At 32.2% G+C, this 17197-nt stretch overlaps 3 protein-coding genes across 3 annotated transcripts; 2 read left to right on the top strand and 1 right to left on the bottom strand.

Moving 5' to 3' along the window:
• Positions 1–1196: 1196 nt before the first annotated feature.
• On the top strand, positions 1197–5305 carry LOC107796785 (pentatricopeptide repeat-containing protein At5g42450, mitochondrial-like). The gene is made up of 2 exons (XM_016619593.2): positions 1197–3538; positions 3880–5305. Exon 1 carries the CDS (start codon positions 1473–1475, stop codon positions 3099–3101), a length of 1629 nt encoding a protein of 542 aa, XP_016475079.1. The 5' UTR covers positions 1197–1472; the 3' UTR covers positions 3102–3538; positions 3880–5305.
• Positions 5306–6572: 1267 nt separating this feature from the next.
• Positions 6573–8806, bottom strand: LOC107796789 (60S ribosomal protein L23a). Its single transcript, NM_001425881.1, has 4 exons — positions 8749–8806; positions 8594–8655; positions 7082–7445; positions 6573–6845 (listed from the first exon to the last, which is right to left on the bottom strand). The coding sequence occupies exons 2-4, from the start codon at positions 8607–8609 to the stop codon at positions 6761–6763; spliced, it is 465 nt and encodes a 154-aa protein (NP_001412810.1). The 5' UTR covers positions 8610–8655; positions 8749–8806; the 3' UTR covers positions 6573–6760.
• A 5324-nt stretch (positions 8807–14130) lies between these two features.
• Positions 14131–15226, top strand: LOC142166238 (uncharacterized). The gene is made up of 2 exons (XM_075224886.1): positions 14131–14152; positions 14805–15226. Exons 1-2 carry the CDS (start codon positions 14131–14133, stop codon positions 15224–15226), a joined length of 444 nt encoding a protein of 147 aa, XP_075080987.1.
• The last annotated feature ends 1971 nt before the right edge of the window (positions 15227–17197 follow it).

Here is a 17197-nt window from a genome sequence, read left to right as displayed (position 1 = left end):
CCAACGGCTATTTTTGACAGCCCAACGGCTATATTGTTTTTTAAATTAAAAAAAATAACCATTGGGACCGTTTGGCCCGTTAAGGGACCGGACCTGGACCGGCCCACTTGCCACCCTTACTCGAGACATTATTGATTTTAGGTAAGATTTTATCAATTTTAATTTTGAAAAGCTTCTTTCCGCTGAAGCAACGGTAATTGGAATTGTTAACATTATTCTATAAGCAATATAGACATCTGGAAAAGAATCAAGTCTCTTTATTTGATTGAGTATATCGATTAAACTATTATCTTCTACTTGTACTATTTCTCTTAATACTTTCAACTCAGAAAATAAATCTAAACCATCAATATCAGATTGATTATTATGCTTTAAGAAAAATTCAAGATTAAGGCAATGTGTTTTTAAATTTCCATCATTTAGTGATCTTAGTTTTTTTACCACTAAATAGAAAACCAAAAATATTTTCATATGCTTCAAATTGTTCAAATCTATTTTGAAGTGAAAAAATAGCCTTGTCTACTATGTATAAAAAGTAATCAACTCTAAAGGACTCTTCAAGAGACTTTGAGATTTCATTATCAACATTCTCATCAAATTTTTTCTTCCTAGAGATCACACGTTTCTTACGAAATTCGGGTTCGATATTCATTTCAAATGCAATTTTCTTGACAGAAATCATAGCAGTTGCAAATCCTTCTTTTCTATATTTGTTAAAAAAAAAAAAAAATCAAACCTTTTAATTGATCTATGGCAACATCAATATGCATGTCTTTTGACTGCATACTTTTGCTAACTGAATTAATAACAAATAATATATCATACCAAATAGTCATACCGAATAAAAATTCAAAATTTTCGAGTTCATATGTTACTAAGGAATTAGCTTCACTTTTAGTTTTTGGATCATCACTAATTTCTACTAATTTCAATAAAGCATCTCTTATTTGTGGAGTTTGAAATCTTATTGTTTTAATACTTTCAATACGACTTTCCCAACGAGTTTGTGACAATGATTTAAGAGTTAGACTTGGTACACTATCCTTTAATACTTTCCATCGCTTAGTAGAAGATAAAAATAGTGAATATATACATTATACCACTCCAAAAAATGATATAACTTTTGTACAAGAATTAGCAATATTACAAAGTAACAAATTTAGATTATGACAACCACATGGTGTATAAAATGATCTAGGATTTACATCAAGAAGTCTTTTTTGCACTCCTCGATGTTTTCTCTTCGTATTGAAAGTGGAGGGTGATCACCACTAGAGCAACTCAATCTTGTAGGTTATTAATCAAATATATTAATGCACAAAAGTCGTTCTAAATAATTACTTAATTTTTGGTGACCCGCTATTCCTCCCCATGTTTATGTTGTATTTGGAATAAAATATAAATGACCAAAGTTGTGAGTTGTGACACGATCCAAAGCTTCCTTCAATCCTCAATTAATTCGAACTGGTTATATGAATCATCTGTACTTGCTCCGTTCTATTCGGTTAACTTTTCAGTATCTGCCAGTCTATATAAGAGTGCAAAGTTCACCCTGTAGACGCCTTCGCCAAACCGCACAAGCTCGTGGACATTTGCACAACCCTGGAGTTCCAACCATTGACCCCGATTTCCTCCCTTCTCAATCTGATACAAATGCAGATTCATTGTTCGATGAATTGCCTAAATGTGACCTAGTATCTGCTACAGCTTTGGTTAGCCAATTTGCTAGACTAAATCAACACAAGAAAGCAATAACTATCTTCTCAAGAATGTTTGAGTTGAATATTAGACCCAATGAGTTCACTTTAGGCACTGTAGTTCACTCATCCGTTGTACTCAAAGACATTAAATCAGGAAAGCAACTTCATGCCATTTCAATCAAACTTGGCCTTCACTCAAATGTTTACGTGGGTAGTGCACTTTTGGATCTTTATGTAAAGCTAAGCAGTATTGAGGAAGCTCAGCTTGTTTTTCAGGACACCCACAAACCAAATGTGGTTTCTTACACCACTTTAATATGTGGGTATCTCAAAGAAGAGAAGTTTGATGAAGCTATGGAAATCTTTAGGATAATCCCTGAGAGAAATGTTGTTTCTTGGAATGCTATGATTAGTGGGTATAGCCAGAAAGGACGTAACGAAGAAGCGGTTAATATTTTCGTTGAGATGTTGAGACAAGGTGTTGTACCTGATCAATCGACATTCCCTTCTTTATTCAGTGCAGCTGCCAATATTGCAGCATTGGGAAGGGGAAAGAGTTTTCATGCTTGTGCGGTGAAGTTCTTGGGTGGACTTGGTTTGTTTATAGGCAATGCCCTTCTTAGCTTTTATGCGAAATGTGGGAGCTTAGAGGATAGTTTTTGGGTTTTCAATAGACTTCCTGAAAGAAATGTTGTAACTTGGAATGCTTTAATATGTGCTCATGCTCAAAATGGGAGAGGGAAAGTAGCAATTGAATTGTTTCAGAGAATGAAAGACATGGGAATTAAGCCAAACAGTGTCACTCTTCTTGGTTTGTTATTGGCATGTAGTCATGTTGGTCTTGTTGATGAGGCTTATTCATATTTCGAGTACGCAAGAAATCAGGATGCTAGTTTGCTGAAATCTGAGCACTATGCATGTATGGTTGATCTATTGTCGCGTTCAGGGAGATTTCAACAAGCTGAGAAATTTATTCATGATTTGCCCTTTGATCCAGGTATAGGCTTTTGGAAGGCATTATTAGGAGGCTGCCAGATTCACTCGAATACAAAGCTAGGGGAATATGCTGCCCAAAAGGTATTGGCTTTAGAGCCAGGAGATGTGTCATCATATGTAATGCTTTCAAATGCACATTCTGCTGCTGGAAGATGGCAGAGCGTGTCAATTGTAAGGAATGAAATGAGGGTAAAAGGACTGAAGACGGTCCCTGGATGTAGTTGGATTGAAATTAAATGCAAAATTCATGTATTTGTTACTGGAGACAAGAGACATGCCCACAATCCTGAGATTTATGAACTACTGGATTACTTTCTTAAGCATGCAATGAAGAGCCAAGAAACTGATTTTCTTCAAGAATCTGATACACAGCTACACAGGTATCAGTTAACTGTAAAGATATGAAGAAGGCGGAGAAGACTGCTGTTCTTGTCTAATTTGTGATTTACTGCAGCACTGTTATCAATGCTCCAGTCCTGTGAAAACTGTTATTAGATGTAGCCAATCTAATATGCTCAAATGGTGCAGTTAGACTCATTTTACTCATATAGTGTGGCATCTGAACAAAGGTCAAAACTCTGCCTCAAAGGGAATCGCAAAGTGCTGACAGCTGATGCGATGAAAATATACCAAAACCAGCCAAAAGAGCTAGAGTGAAGCTTTGCAGGTACTACTACTATGTGAGGAATGAGGATATCCAAGCAACCTGAAATCCTCTAAACAGTGTCTAGCAAACCGGGTACATAATCACGGATGAGCAAAGATATTCTTAACGTCACTGCTATGCTGCTTCCGAAGCACGAGGATCGAGATCAATGCTCATTAAAGCAACTCTGTACAAGGTTTGTCACTGAAACGTCGTTACAAAATAGATGGTTAAATGACACTTGACAGTGGTATACCTCATCCCACTCGGCAGATTATATCGTAGTCTTACAAAAACTTATATGCTAGTTGAACCAATAAATATGATTTGTCAGGGAAAATGCGCATACTGTTGCAGAACAATAATAGGATTCGTCAGGAAAATGAGCACAATGATACAGAAACTACTCAATAAGAACCATATAAACACAGAAGTTATCAGGAACTTTAGTGTGTTAATTTTGTATCTGTTCCATGACCATGTAACTTAAAACCAAAAGGAAACAGATGAAACTGAGTTGTTTTCATCTTTTACAAGGCATTGTTAGGAGGCTGTCAGATTCGCTCGAATATAAAGCTAGAGGAGTATGAAATGAGGGAAGGATTGCAGAGGGTCCCTGGGTGTAGTTTGATTGAAATCAAATGTGAAATACATGTACAGGAGACAAGAGACACGCCCTCAAGCCTGAGATTTATGAACTACTGAAATACTTTCTTGAGCATGCAATCAAGAGCCAAGAATCTGATATTCTTCAAAGTTTGAATACACAGCTCCACACTTCAATGTTCCAGGGACACACGAACAAAATACCGAGAAAACAAAGCTAAAGTTCTTGTCCACCTTGTAATTCTTGATGTACCGAAACAGAGGTATCAATCTATATCTATATATATATATCTATATACTATTTTAAAAGTACGAAAACCCTTAGCGAAATGTCGTTCACCTTTTTTACCTTTTAAGAATAGAGTTCACGCTATACAAAACTGTAATTTAAGTTATTTCCCTAATATTTAGGACTTTAAGTCATCTAAATTTTTTGCTATAAATCTCCTTATTTGAACTAACACGAATTCTAAATATTTTAAAAAAAATAAAATCAACTAAAATTTTACTAATATAAATTCTTTTCTTATTTAAATTATTTAAAATAAGTTTAGATTTATACATTAGATATAAACTCCTTAACACTTTGTGGTTGGTATTTGAACGGCTATCCTTTCACAAAATATTTAATATTCAGTGGTAAGTCTATTCATTCACAATTCAAAAAGTGGTAAATCTTTTTAAAAGATATTCTTATCGGAAATACATAAATAGCAACTACATAAAGTTCTAATTCATGGCCAAAGAAGGAAAACTGAATTTAAATTCAATCCATTATTTATCAAGAACTAATGATTTGAATTGATTTCCTTACGAAAATATGTTGGTGTAATTGTTGTTTCTAATATTCGAATGTAGTAAAATTTATTTGACAGAAAATTGGAGAAAAAAAAATACAATAAGTACGTATTTGACTCCAGTAGGACTACAAACTGAAGTCTCTAAGACAAAGTACCTGTTGATTTCACGTTTAGAAATCTCTTTTTCCGCTTTTTCGGTTTAAAACTTTCAATTATTTCTACACATATATTGTTATTTCAATATTTTGTTTGTTCGTAAGATTTCATGGTTAGTTGTTAATGGTTGGATAGGCTTTTGAAAGTTATTTAGTTCTCTTTCGGATAGGTTTTTATAGAAAAGTTCGATTTTCTTTTATTATATTTTTGTATTTGATATTTATTTATCTGATGAATATATTATTCATATGATTTTAGGACGAGATTAGGACGAATAAATTCGTTTAGTCTTTTAGATTGTTTTTAATGTGCCATGTATTTCATAGTTCTTGTAAAAAATTTATTGACATGATGACATAATCCTATTAATTTATGATCTAAGCTTTATTGATTGATTTAAACTCCATGTTGTTTAGTATTTTTTTATGTTCGTATGTAACTTTATTCACTTATTTGATATTTATTTATATATTGTTCTCATGCTAGTTTTGGTTGCATAAACTTTTTTGAGATCAGAATAAGCAAACGACTCAAAAGAAGAGAATAAAATAGGATTGAAATGGTGAGAATAACCCTAAACTTTTTGTGATGACTAAATTCATTTTTCTTATTCAAAAACTCTAATTTTCCAGATTGTTTTATAAATGTTTGCCCCCTTGAAATTACAACAATTGAAATGTAATACAAGCTAAGGTAAGTATATATGGAAATTATCATAAATATATCAATGCTAAATTGATAAGAAAAATGAAGCATATATTATTCTTGCACATAAATTTACTTGAAGCGAGATACTAATCTAGTACTGTAAAGATACGAAGCAGTTCAAATAGACTCAAATGATGCAGTTAGACTCATATACTGCGGCACATGAACGAAGGTCAAATCTCTGCCTCAAAAGGGAATTACAAAGCATACCAAAAGTCCAAAAACAGCCAAAAGAGTTAAAGAGCAGAGTGAAGTTCTCCGATATGCTATGATGCGAGAATATCCAAGGTAACAAAACGCCTTGAACCAGTATCTAGCTCTCAATTCAAAGCACGTGGAATAAGTTCACTCAAGTGGATAGTTAAATGACACTAAGGGGTCGTTTGGTAGGAATAAGGTGTATTAGTAATGCATGGGTTAGTAATACAAACATTAGTTACAGATTATTTCTTATCTACTAGTTAGTGTGGCGCATTAAAACTAAGGTGCATTGCATAATTTTTAAGAAAAATACTTGTTTACAAAAATACATTCCATATTCTCAAGCTTTAAGTAACTTTAAGGATAATTTTATCTTTAACCAACCTAATGCATACATTAGTAGCCTTTTATTATTAATGTCATGGTTTTCTATGCATTACTTATACATAGGATAATACCAAGTATGGTGTATAACTAATACAAGTATTAGTTATATACACAGGTTGAAAAAATGTACCAATGTATTAATAATGCATAGAGCTAATGCTTGTATTATTTTTTCTAATACCTCCTACCAAACCACCCCTAAGTGCTATACACAGTGAGACAATTGTGCAACCCAAAAGGTCAATCCTTAAACACCTGACATGATAATGAATACTCATAACTTAAACTAACAGAAGGCTCACATTCGTTTCAAAGTATCTACCAGCTTAGGATTCTTGACCCCTCCGCCTCTTAAGGATTTAGGAACACAGCTTTAGGATTCAGAGAATCTCAGGAAATAAATAATGCGAGAATAAAAGTGAAATCTTTTACACGGAACAAAACTTGTCTCTGAAACACAAAATTCAGAATGAAAAACACAAGGCACTTCCATTCAAGTGTATCTAGTAACTCAAATCCAAGATTTTAAATTCTTGTAAAATTCTAGACAGGTAACTAGTTTAGATGATTCCAATTTTGTTGGCAACGTCCAAAGCATCATAGTCAGGAGTCAACCTCACATATGCTTTCTTCGTCCCATCAGGCCTGAAAAAGGAACACAAGGAAGCACCTTAGCAAGGAATCGCCATGGCAATACATATGGAATAAAAGCAGAAACGTACAGCTGAAAGAAATATAATGTCCTTGTGCAGTTCTGACATTCCGCCATCAATTGACACGAGGACAACCAGTTTTCATATGAAATCATACTTACATATACCTTTGCAATTTATCTTTTTAGGCTTGCTATGGAAAGAAGAGAAGCACGGCAGGAAACTCACCTAATTAAGGTATTGACTTTCTTTGTCTGAATGTCATACATCTTCTTCACGGCATCCTTAATCTTCTTTTTATCAGCCTTGATGTCCACAATGAAAACAAGGGTGTTGTTGTCCTCAATCTTCTTCATTGCAGACTCTGTGGTGAGGGGATACTTTAGAATCCCATACTGATCAAGTTTGTTCCTTCCAGGTGCACTAATACGAGGGTACTTGGGGTTTCTATCCTTCTTCAAAGTCTTAGGTCGGTGGAATGTAACTTTTGTCCTTATCTTTTGTGACTTTTTCTTCAAGGTTGATCCTGACTTGACAGCCTTGGCAACCTTAGCTGCCTGTGCCTTGGGGTCAGATTTTTTGGACGGATCAGCTGCAAGTGCAGTTTGAAATTCGAGTTAGCAACAGCTTCAACTAGCATAAAATATGCTGCTTTAATATCATAAGTTTATTTGTAAGGCGAGAAACAAAAGCAGCATCCACTTTCAAAGATACTAACAACAATCTCTTTTACCTCATGGTAAAAGTATTTAATAACCCATACAATTATCCACACTCCCTCTCTAATGCTCAATTCTTTATCCTAGACTAACATCTACCTCCTGCATTTTCAAGCCTTTAGGTAGCAGGATGTTAGATGATCTTCCAAATTAGAATATGTGAACGCTATATAATTGATTAGAATATTTTAATGCTTTATAATTGATTGTATTATACAGGACAAAAAATAATAATTATGTCCAATAAAAGTGTTTTTCTCTCAAGAGAAAAAAGAAATTCTCAAAATTGCAAAACTATCTACATCGCAACTGCTCTCCCATTTTTCAAGACTCTGAAGCGTGTTAATGCTCCAGTTGCCAAAGACAACAATAAAGGCACTTATTCTATTAGCTTCAGGAAATTCATGAAATGCCAAAATTTATACAGGCGCCCTACTTCCGCCTATTAACCTGCCCCTGATTAATCAAGCTTTTTGCAACTAATAATCCTCCAGTTGTTTCTAAAACTAATGACTGTGACTGGTATTTTAATGATTTCAATAAAAAGGAGCAAAACCAGATGAAATAAGACTACTCAACAAAATAACTGAACTCCTTTTTACAACAGCACAACTGCAGCGGTTCTAACAAACTTCAACCCGACATCGTGTTATTACCTTATTTATTAACCTCACAACCGAATCTACTTACTACTACACAATAACAAACGAGTAACAAGTTGGGTTCAGATAAATGAATCTTCAGTGTACTCATATCCTTACCAGAAATAATAATAAACATACTGAAAACCTTCTTCGAAAATCTAACCAACACTAATAATATCACAAAGAATAGAAAATTTTGTAGCAAAGCCCAATAATTAGTTATATTTTAGCACAAAAAAAAGGCAACAACTGTTCACATTTCCAACAACATAACAAGCATATCCTGCACATCGTTTTATTAAAATAAACTCAAATTACAACAAAATTATTCCCCGAAAAAAGAAATCAAATGGCCGAAAAGAGACTCAGAAGTGTACCTTTAGCTGGAGCCATTTGGATAGGTACAGTATGAAACCCTACGAGAAATCTACCAGCTTACCTACAAAGAGATGAATTGAAAACGAGTGTAAGATTAAGGGTTTGATGAAGATAGATATTAGGGTTTCATTGACGTATACAGAGGAGTGAGTACCTGAGAGAAGCTGCTCTGCCGATTAGGGTTTTGCAAAGAGAAGCAGCATCCTTTATTTATAGTAGGGCTCAGCCATCGTAAATGTTGAAGCCCAATTTAAGCAAATACTCGAGGCCCAGGTCTCGTGGTTTTAACTTTTAACCATATCATAGTGGTAGGAGAAAGCCGAATACTCGATACCCAATTTTACAAGTATTTAAAGTTTAGCCACATCGGAACAAACTTTAGACCTCTTGTTCTTGTTCTTGTTCCTCTTTTCCTTGCAAAGACATGTTATACTCAATTGAAAAATAATATTACTGCAAGTCAGTATGTGAAAAAATGTTGCAAATCTAAGCCAGACTGAACTGATCGGTTGGATTGATTATGAAAAAATGGATAGATAGACCATTTTAGAGCCTTGCAAGTCGAAAATAAGAAAACGATTAAGAGATTTGATTACCACAATTCGAGATTCGCATTAGCATACTCGATATCGCACAGACCAATTGCAAATTCATACAGAGCAATCAATGAATTTTGGCGATATAAAAGATCCACATGACCAAAATTTCTTGTTAAAAAGAAGATCTTTCTTCTTTAGCGATAACTATATACACGCGACGCCTCTTCTACTCCTTCTCAAAGTTGGTACTTCTTCTTATGCTCCATATTGCTACTATTGCTCTCTTCTTCTTCTTCTTTTCTTATTCTGGACTTTGTAGAAAACTTTTTGAAGTATGTAGAATTTTACAGACACATCTACTAACATGTGATACTCTTATTAGTGTATTGGTCCCCAAAAAAGGTATCCATGAATGGATCAATGAGAGGTTTTTAGAGAAAGCATAGCGATATTAAAAGAATATCAAAAAAATTAAGTTTAATAAGAGTGAAAAAAATAGTACAATTAACAAGTGAAAAAAATATCAACTTTATAAATGAAGTGACATAGACATTTTATAAAATCTCCTCCCGGGTTAGAAGGAGTGTTGGAAGTAAAGTGGTTGGCAACCAAATCACAACGGCACCTTCTTTGTGACGAACAACTATTTTGCGACATTTGACAACCTAATCGCACTCAACTTAGGAAGCAGACTAGAGAGAAGATGAGAGGGAAAGGCAATTTATTGAGCTATCAATTGATTTTGAGGAATCCACCGGATGAGCAATGGATTTTTTCTTCTCTGGTAGAGCACGCACGAAGGAGATATCTAATAAGTGCAGTAAATACAAGGGATTCCTAGTTTTTTTTTTGGTTAAACGGGTTATGGGTCGATATTTTTTTATTTATTTAAAAAATGGTGTCTTTTATAAAATCTGATAGCTTTCCATTTGATGAAGGGTATTTTTATAAAGTTGGGTAACAATGAGGGTGCATGTGACCCTATAGTATAACAGAGGGTTCATGTGAACAATATACCAAAGTAGAGGGGTATTTTGGGATCTTTTTCTAATTTTTTATAATTTCAATTTTATCATTTTACAGAGTCAATCTTCTTCAATTGGCTTGTAACTACCATCAATTAGGATTTGGTGCCTGCAAATAGCTGGACTAATCTGTTTGATATTTGCTACAATACACCCTAAGGCTCCTTCATGTGCTCTTTATGTGTACTTGTATATTCTTGTTTTATTTATAGGAAGTAGAATTTTGACTTGATAATGAGGAAAATAATTCTCATACATAAATTCTTTTGATGCAAATTCACTACAAGTACGAAGAAACTAACATTCAATATAGAGTCTGAGCAGTACTCCATGCTTATGGAGTAATTGAAACTAACTAGCTTGAACAACTTGTATATACTAGTCTTAGGGTACGCGCTTTGCGCGTGTATCCAAATCAATAAATACACTATTTTAAAAATTATATTAACTATATTAAACAGTGTGTTGATCTATAAATAAAACTTAATGCAAACATTCATCAAATAAAACTCTAAAATAAAATATTTATGAAAAATATATTTAAACAACACATACACTTAACACCGATTTGATCAACCCATAGCTTCTTCCTTTGCATCTCACAAGAATGCTATAATCAATCTGAATACCAACATATATTGTTTGTTGCTAATTTACCAAAATTCTCATTGGGCACAAATGACCCGATATTTATTATATGCTTTTATCATATTTTTTAATTTTTTTGTCAAACAACACAAATTTAAAAATTGATTCTTATAGTCTTTTATAGATTCGGAAATCAAGGGATAAATCCTATAGCTCCTAGAAAAAATTGGATATGTATAAATGTAAAATGTAAAAATAACGATTTGAGTTAGTATTCTGCAATAAATGATTTAATATTAAAAAAACTATAAAAAGTCATATTTTTGGCAACAAAAACTACAACGAATCAATTGCTTGAATGAATGGAAAATAAAAGAAAAATAATTAAGGTCAACTCATTAGAATATAGTTTGCCTTTAGTGCCTACTTCTTCAAGTTAGCATTTAACCAATCTGATTCTTAATATTATATTATAATCGAGTTTATTTTTTGATTTCTTTCACCGTTTGTACCGAAAATGTTATGTCAAGTTGAAAAAATAACTTTACTGATATGAAGAATTTAGAAAATAATTGAATGAGATTCTTTTGATAATTAGTTAATTTAAAGACTTAGTTATTCATTCTCAATATTAAAGAAAATAATTTATCTTTTGTTTGATTCAAATTTTTAATATTAGCTCATCCTGAATTTGAAATATTTATTTTTAATTATAATTTTATCGATCCAATAAGAATTATATTTTCAAATAATTGAAAATGCAATCACTATTTCACTTTTGGATCTTTGTCTTTGTAGAGTTGTTAGTATTGACTTTTGCTAGTAACGTCTCTCTCTCATGTTTCTTAATGTTTTTAGTAATTCTTTTAAATTGTTGAGTGTACTTTTCAAATATTATACAAAAATTGATGAACTATTTAAGTAGGAAAAGAGTTCAAACATAATATAAAAATATATTATAGTTCACATATTAAATTTAAAATCAATATGAAAGAAATTGTTGTGTTATGTTATATTGTTCAATTAAAAAATAATTTATATAGAGTAAAATTTTAATTGATTTTAAAGACTTAAATATTAAAGTATAATTTCTGAATTATTCAAATAGGAAGGATTGGATTATTTGACATGATTTTGTTAATGACAAAATATAAAATCATACTATTTATATTATAACTCAAAGACGTAAAATCCCAATCTAATACAATTGAAATAATTCAAGAAAAAACTAGGATTATTAAATTTTCATAACTTAGTGAAGATGTGTAATCTAATGAAACGTCATATTTAAGAGAAACTTTAGTATAATAGTGTGAGCACCTAATTTTTTACCGTGCTTGAATATTTCCCGCTCTCATATTCCCACGCGTGTCCCCACACTTTGTAATTATGAGTTAGATTGATTATGAAAAATTCGACAGATAGCTTTTGGAAGTATGTAGAGTTTTACAGACACATCTATTAACATGTGATACTCTTATTAGTGTATTGGTCCCAAAAAAAAAGTATCGATGAATGGATCAATGAGAGATTTTTACAAAAAAGCATAAATATTGCTTTTACGAGAATCATAAGTAGATAATTGTGATCAATATTGATATATTGCATAAAAGAAAGACAAATTACACAACAAAAAAGTATGAGCATGGGACGATCTAATAATATGGTAGAATCATCAGATAAACGCATAATATAATAATATTATACCATATATAAAAGTTATTCAAGCTAGTTAGTATCAATTATTCCATAAGCATGGAGTACCGCTCAAACTCTATATTGAATGTTAGTTTCTTCGTACTTGTGGTGAATTTGCATCAAAAGAATTTCTGTATGAGAATTATTTTCCTCATTATCAAGCCAAAATTCGGCTTCCTATAAATAAAACAAGAATATACAAGTACACATAAAGAGCACATGAAGGAGCCTTAGGGTGGATTGTAGCAAATATCAAACAGATTAGTCCAGCTATTTGCATGCACAAAATCCTCATTGATGGTAGTTACAAGCCAATTGAAGAAGATTGAATCTGTTAATGCAGAAAATGATAAAATTGAAATTATAAAAAAAATTGGAAAAAGATCAAAAAATACCCATCTACTTTGGTATATTGTTCACATGAACCTTCCGTTATACTATAGGGCCACATCCACCTTTATTGTTACCCAACTTTATAAAAATACCCTTCACCGGATGGAAATCTATCACATTTTATAAAAGACACCATTTTTTAAATAAAAAAAACTATCGACCCATAACTCTTTTAACCAAAAAAACCTAGGGATCCCTTGTATTTACTGCACTTATTAGATATCTCCTCCGTGCGTGCTCTACCAGAGAAGAAAAAATCCATTGCTCATCGAGTGGGTTCCTCGAAATCAATTGATAGCTCAATAAATTTTCCTTCCCTCTCATCTTCTCTCTAGTTTGCTTCCTAAGTTGAGTGTGATTAGGTTGTCAAATGTCACAAAATAGTTGTTCGTCACAGAGAAGGTGCCGTTGTGGTTTGGTTGCTGGCCACTTTACTTCCAGCACTCCTTCTAACCCGGGAGGAGATTTTATAAATGTCCTAGGGCAAATGTATAAAGTTGATATTTTTTTCACTTGTTAATTGTACTGATTTTTTTCACTCTTATTAAACTTAATTTTTTTTATATTCCTTTAATGTTGCTAACAGTAAATCTAGTTCTCCTATTGCATTGCAACTAAATCTAGTAGTTTGAGTAGTTAACCTCCTATTATGCTGAAATTATGTATGATTATTTTGGCGATTCTTATTTGTATAGCATAAGTACTTGATGATCAGTATGGTTTGCTAACGTGATTCACCAAGTAATATATACCCAAATATATATATAACTAAGTAATTTAATTACTCTTTCATAGGATACAATGTTGTTAAACACTACTGTGAGAAAAGTTACAAATTATTAAAATTTACAAACAAAAATCCTTAAAATTGGATTCCCTGTTAATTAGTTAACAAAAAATATAATCCCAAAATTCCAAAAAAAATGTGATTTAGAATATAAAAGAAGGACAAAAGCAATAAAACAGATTCTTAAACTTCTTTATAATTTTAAGATAAGAAGGTTCAGGTGTACCTAAAGAGAAACGACTAATGATTCGAACTCAAAATCTTTACTTAACTATTTTAGTCTCATTTGCCAACATATGCTGCTCTCAGTTTGGCGGTTTTAACATTTTTCCCTAAGAAAGACTAGATAGGTAAACTAAAACTTATAGTCAGCTCTCTTGCTACAACAACACGATGTAGTTTATCGACGTACTATCACATATGACATAAGACTTGAAAGTGAACAAGTCAGAGATGAATTATTGAATCATTTATTTTCAACTGAACTTTGTTGTAGTATTATAAGAATGACTCCTTCGGCTTTTACCGGTATACGTAAGATGTTAGTTAGAGAGGGTGATCTTAGACCAACACTTCAAGCTACAGTTGAAGAGTAAGTTGCCAAAACACTTTACCTGTTAGCACATAATATGATAAATCGCGAGTTAGCTTTTATCTTTCGACGATCTGGGGAGTCGAACAGTCGTCATTCCATATTATCCTGCGAGTGATTTTGGGGTTATATGAAAAAATTATTAAACAACCTGATGGCTCCCAAATTCCTATTAAAATTGCCAACATCCAAAGAGTCTACCCATATTTTAAGGTGAACACAATTATAATTTTTATTAAATTTTAGTAAATTAAGATTGTTTGCATTTTAATTCACGACTATAATGTCATGATTATATTGGTGCAATTTATGGTACACATATACGTGTTAAAGTTTCTATAAGTGAATCACCTAGATATCGTGGAAGGAAAAATTATCCAGCACAAAATGTATTGTCTGCATACACATTTGATTTAAAATTCACATATGTGCTAGCTGGATGGGAAGGGACAACATGTGACACAAGAATCATGAAAGAAACTTTAAATAGACAAGACCCTCTAAAACTTCCATAAGGTAAATGTTAAATATATTTATCTAGGTAAATGTGATGAACAAATAATTGAAACTTTTCTTTTTAATATTTAGGAATATACTACCCTATTGATGATGGACTGATGTTGAGAAGTGGACTTATTACGCCTTATAGGGGAGAACGATATCACTTGAAAGAGTATTCAAGAAATCCACCTCAATGTTTAAGTACTGCTATTGAACGAGCATTTGGAGTTCTTAAAAAGAGATTTCCTATCATTTCTAGTTCAAGTCAACCATCATATGGTATTGAAACCCAAAAGCTTATTATTTTTGCATGTTGTGTTTTGCACAACTACTTAAGAGGTGCAGATCCAAATGATGAGTTACTTGCACAAGTTAATGCGGAGCTTATGAATGATAATAATGTGCATGAAGAACTACCAAATCCTATAGAAAGTAATGAGGAGTTTAGAAGGGGAGAGTTGATTGGAGATGGCATAGCAGCTGACATGTGGACTAATTATCAAACTTAATCTTCTCAGAGATAAAAACTCAATAAATATTTTTGTGGCTATTTATTTGATATTGTTTGCAGCTATTATTGAGTTATAAACATTATGTGCAATTCATTTATTTTATTTTACACATCTTATAAATATTTATGTCTGATGAAGTTTTCTTTATCTAAGTCTTATGAATATATCTTAATTATGTAGTTGTCAACATGCCGAAAAGGCCAAAGGCAACCGCAAGGGATATAAATTTTATGGATAATACTTATATTTGCATTTGGTCAAATGTTATGGATGATGCCTTAATTGAGGCATTCCAGCGTGAGCATACATGGTTGGTGGAATTTTTACTGTTCACGCAATAGATAATATAATGAAGGAGTTGCAGTCAAAACTTTCAGATAATTTTTTTACGAAGGAGAGAGTTGACAACCGAATGAGAAATATTAAAACAAAATTGAGCAAGTGTTATGACACCTTTCAAAATGGGATGAATGGATTTGCATGGGATCCCATCACAAATATGTGGAATGCTGAATCTGAAGTATGGGATCAATTAATAAATGGACATTTATTTTTAGTAATTTTCTTCTTATTTGTTTATATTATAATATTTATCTCATTTTATTTATTACTATATTATACTTTTTGTGTAGGCTAAACCTGAAGCTGTTGAATTGAGGAACAAACCGATTAGAAATTATGATAAGCTAAGTGATAGTTCATCGACTATTTATGAGGTAGATGAACTGGTTTCTATGGATGCTAATTCCTTAGAAAATACTGAGGAACGTGAACAACATGAGCACATATCAACTTCAAAAGCACCTAACTCAAATGCTTATTCAGAGGCACCATCTTCTAATAAGAATAAAAAGTCTAAAAAAGATTATCTTGAAGGCATGGCTGATATGTTGAGGGTTTGGCTAATGCTATTAATTGCCTCTCAACTATGCCACCCATTCCTGAGAGTGAGATATGGCAAATGGTACAGGAGCTTGATTTGGAGCCTATTATGAACCTAAAAGCTTATATATTTCTTTTTCAACGCGTAGACTTGTGTCGCACACTGATTGAATGTTCATTGGAAGATCGTAAATTTCTTTTATTGACCATAATGTCATCATCTGACAGTTGAGTTAGAATAATATTATTTATGGTATAATCATTCATGATTTTATCGGATATGAGTATTTCATTATGGATTATATGTCACACCATTAGAAAACTTTTATGTTTTATACTTTAAGTTATGGATTATATGTCATGTTGTTAGAAAATATTACTTATGATCAAAATTCTAAATGGAGTCTACTTAACATTTTATTTTTATTTTATCATTAGTATTATCTAATTATGAATATAGTGTACTGTTATTATTTTTAATATTATCAACTTGTTCTACTAATTTCGATAGAATTTGCATGAATTTAATTGCTTGATTTTTATATAATACATAATTGGTGATAAATTAATAGAAAAAGATTTTCTTAAATTATTTTTATGTGTAATTCTTGATAAATTAAATATTTAAAATAATTGAGGGTATTTTAGTAAACTTATCAATTACAGTACAATGCGATACAGTCAAACCAAACAGCAAAATATTATTTAACAACACCAAACAATACAATCTATCTAGACATTGTATTCATAAAACGATACAATACAATACAATACAGTACAATATGATACATTATAAAACGATGGGTAACAATGATCCAAACAGAGTGGAAGCTAATACCTATGTGTAATAGTTGATGACCTAAATCATTGTGTTTAGTTGATGAACCAAATCGCACTCGACTTAGGAAGCACACCAAAGAGAAGATGAAAGGGAAAGGAAATTTATTGAGCTATCAATTGATTTTGAGGATGAGCGATGGATTTTTTCTTCTCTAGTAGAGCACACACGGAGGAGATATCTAATAAGTGCAGTAAATACAAAGGATCCCTAATTTTTTTTTGGTTAAACTAGTTATGGGTCGATGG

Source organism: Nicotiana tabacum, chromosome 2, assembly GCF_000715075.1.
Source record: "Nicotiana tabacum cultivar K326 chromosome 2, ASM71507v2, whole genome shotgun sequence".
NCBI classification, from domain to species: domain Eukaryota; kingdom Viridiplantae; phylum Streptophyta; class Magnoliopsida; order Solanales; family Solanaceae; genus Nicotiana; species Nicotiana tabacum.
The sequence above is the reverse complement of the archived record's forward strand: the minus strand, read 5'-3'. Positions and strand labels throughout refer to the sequence as shown.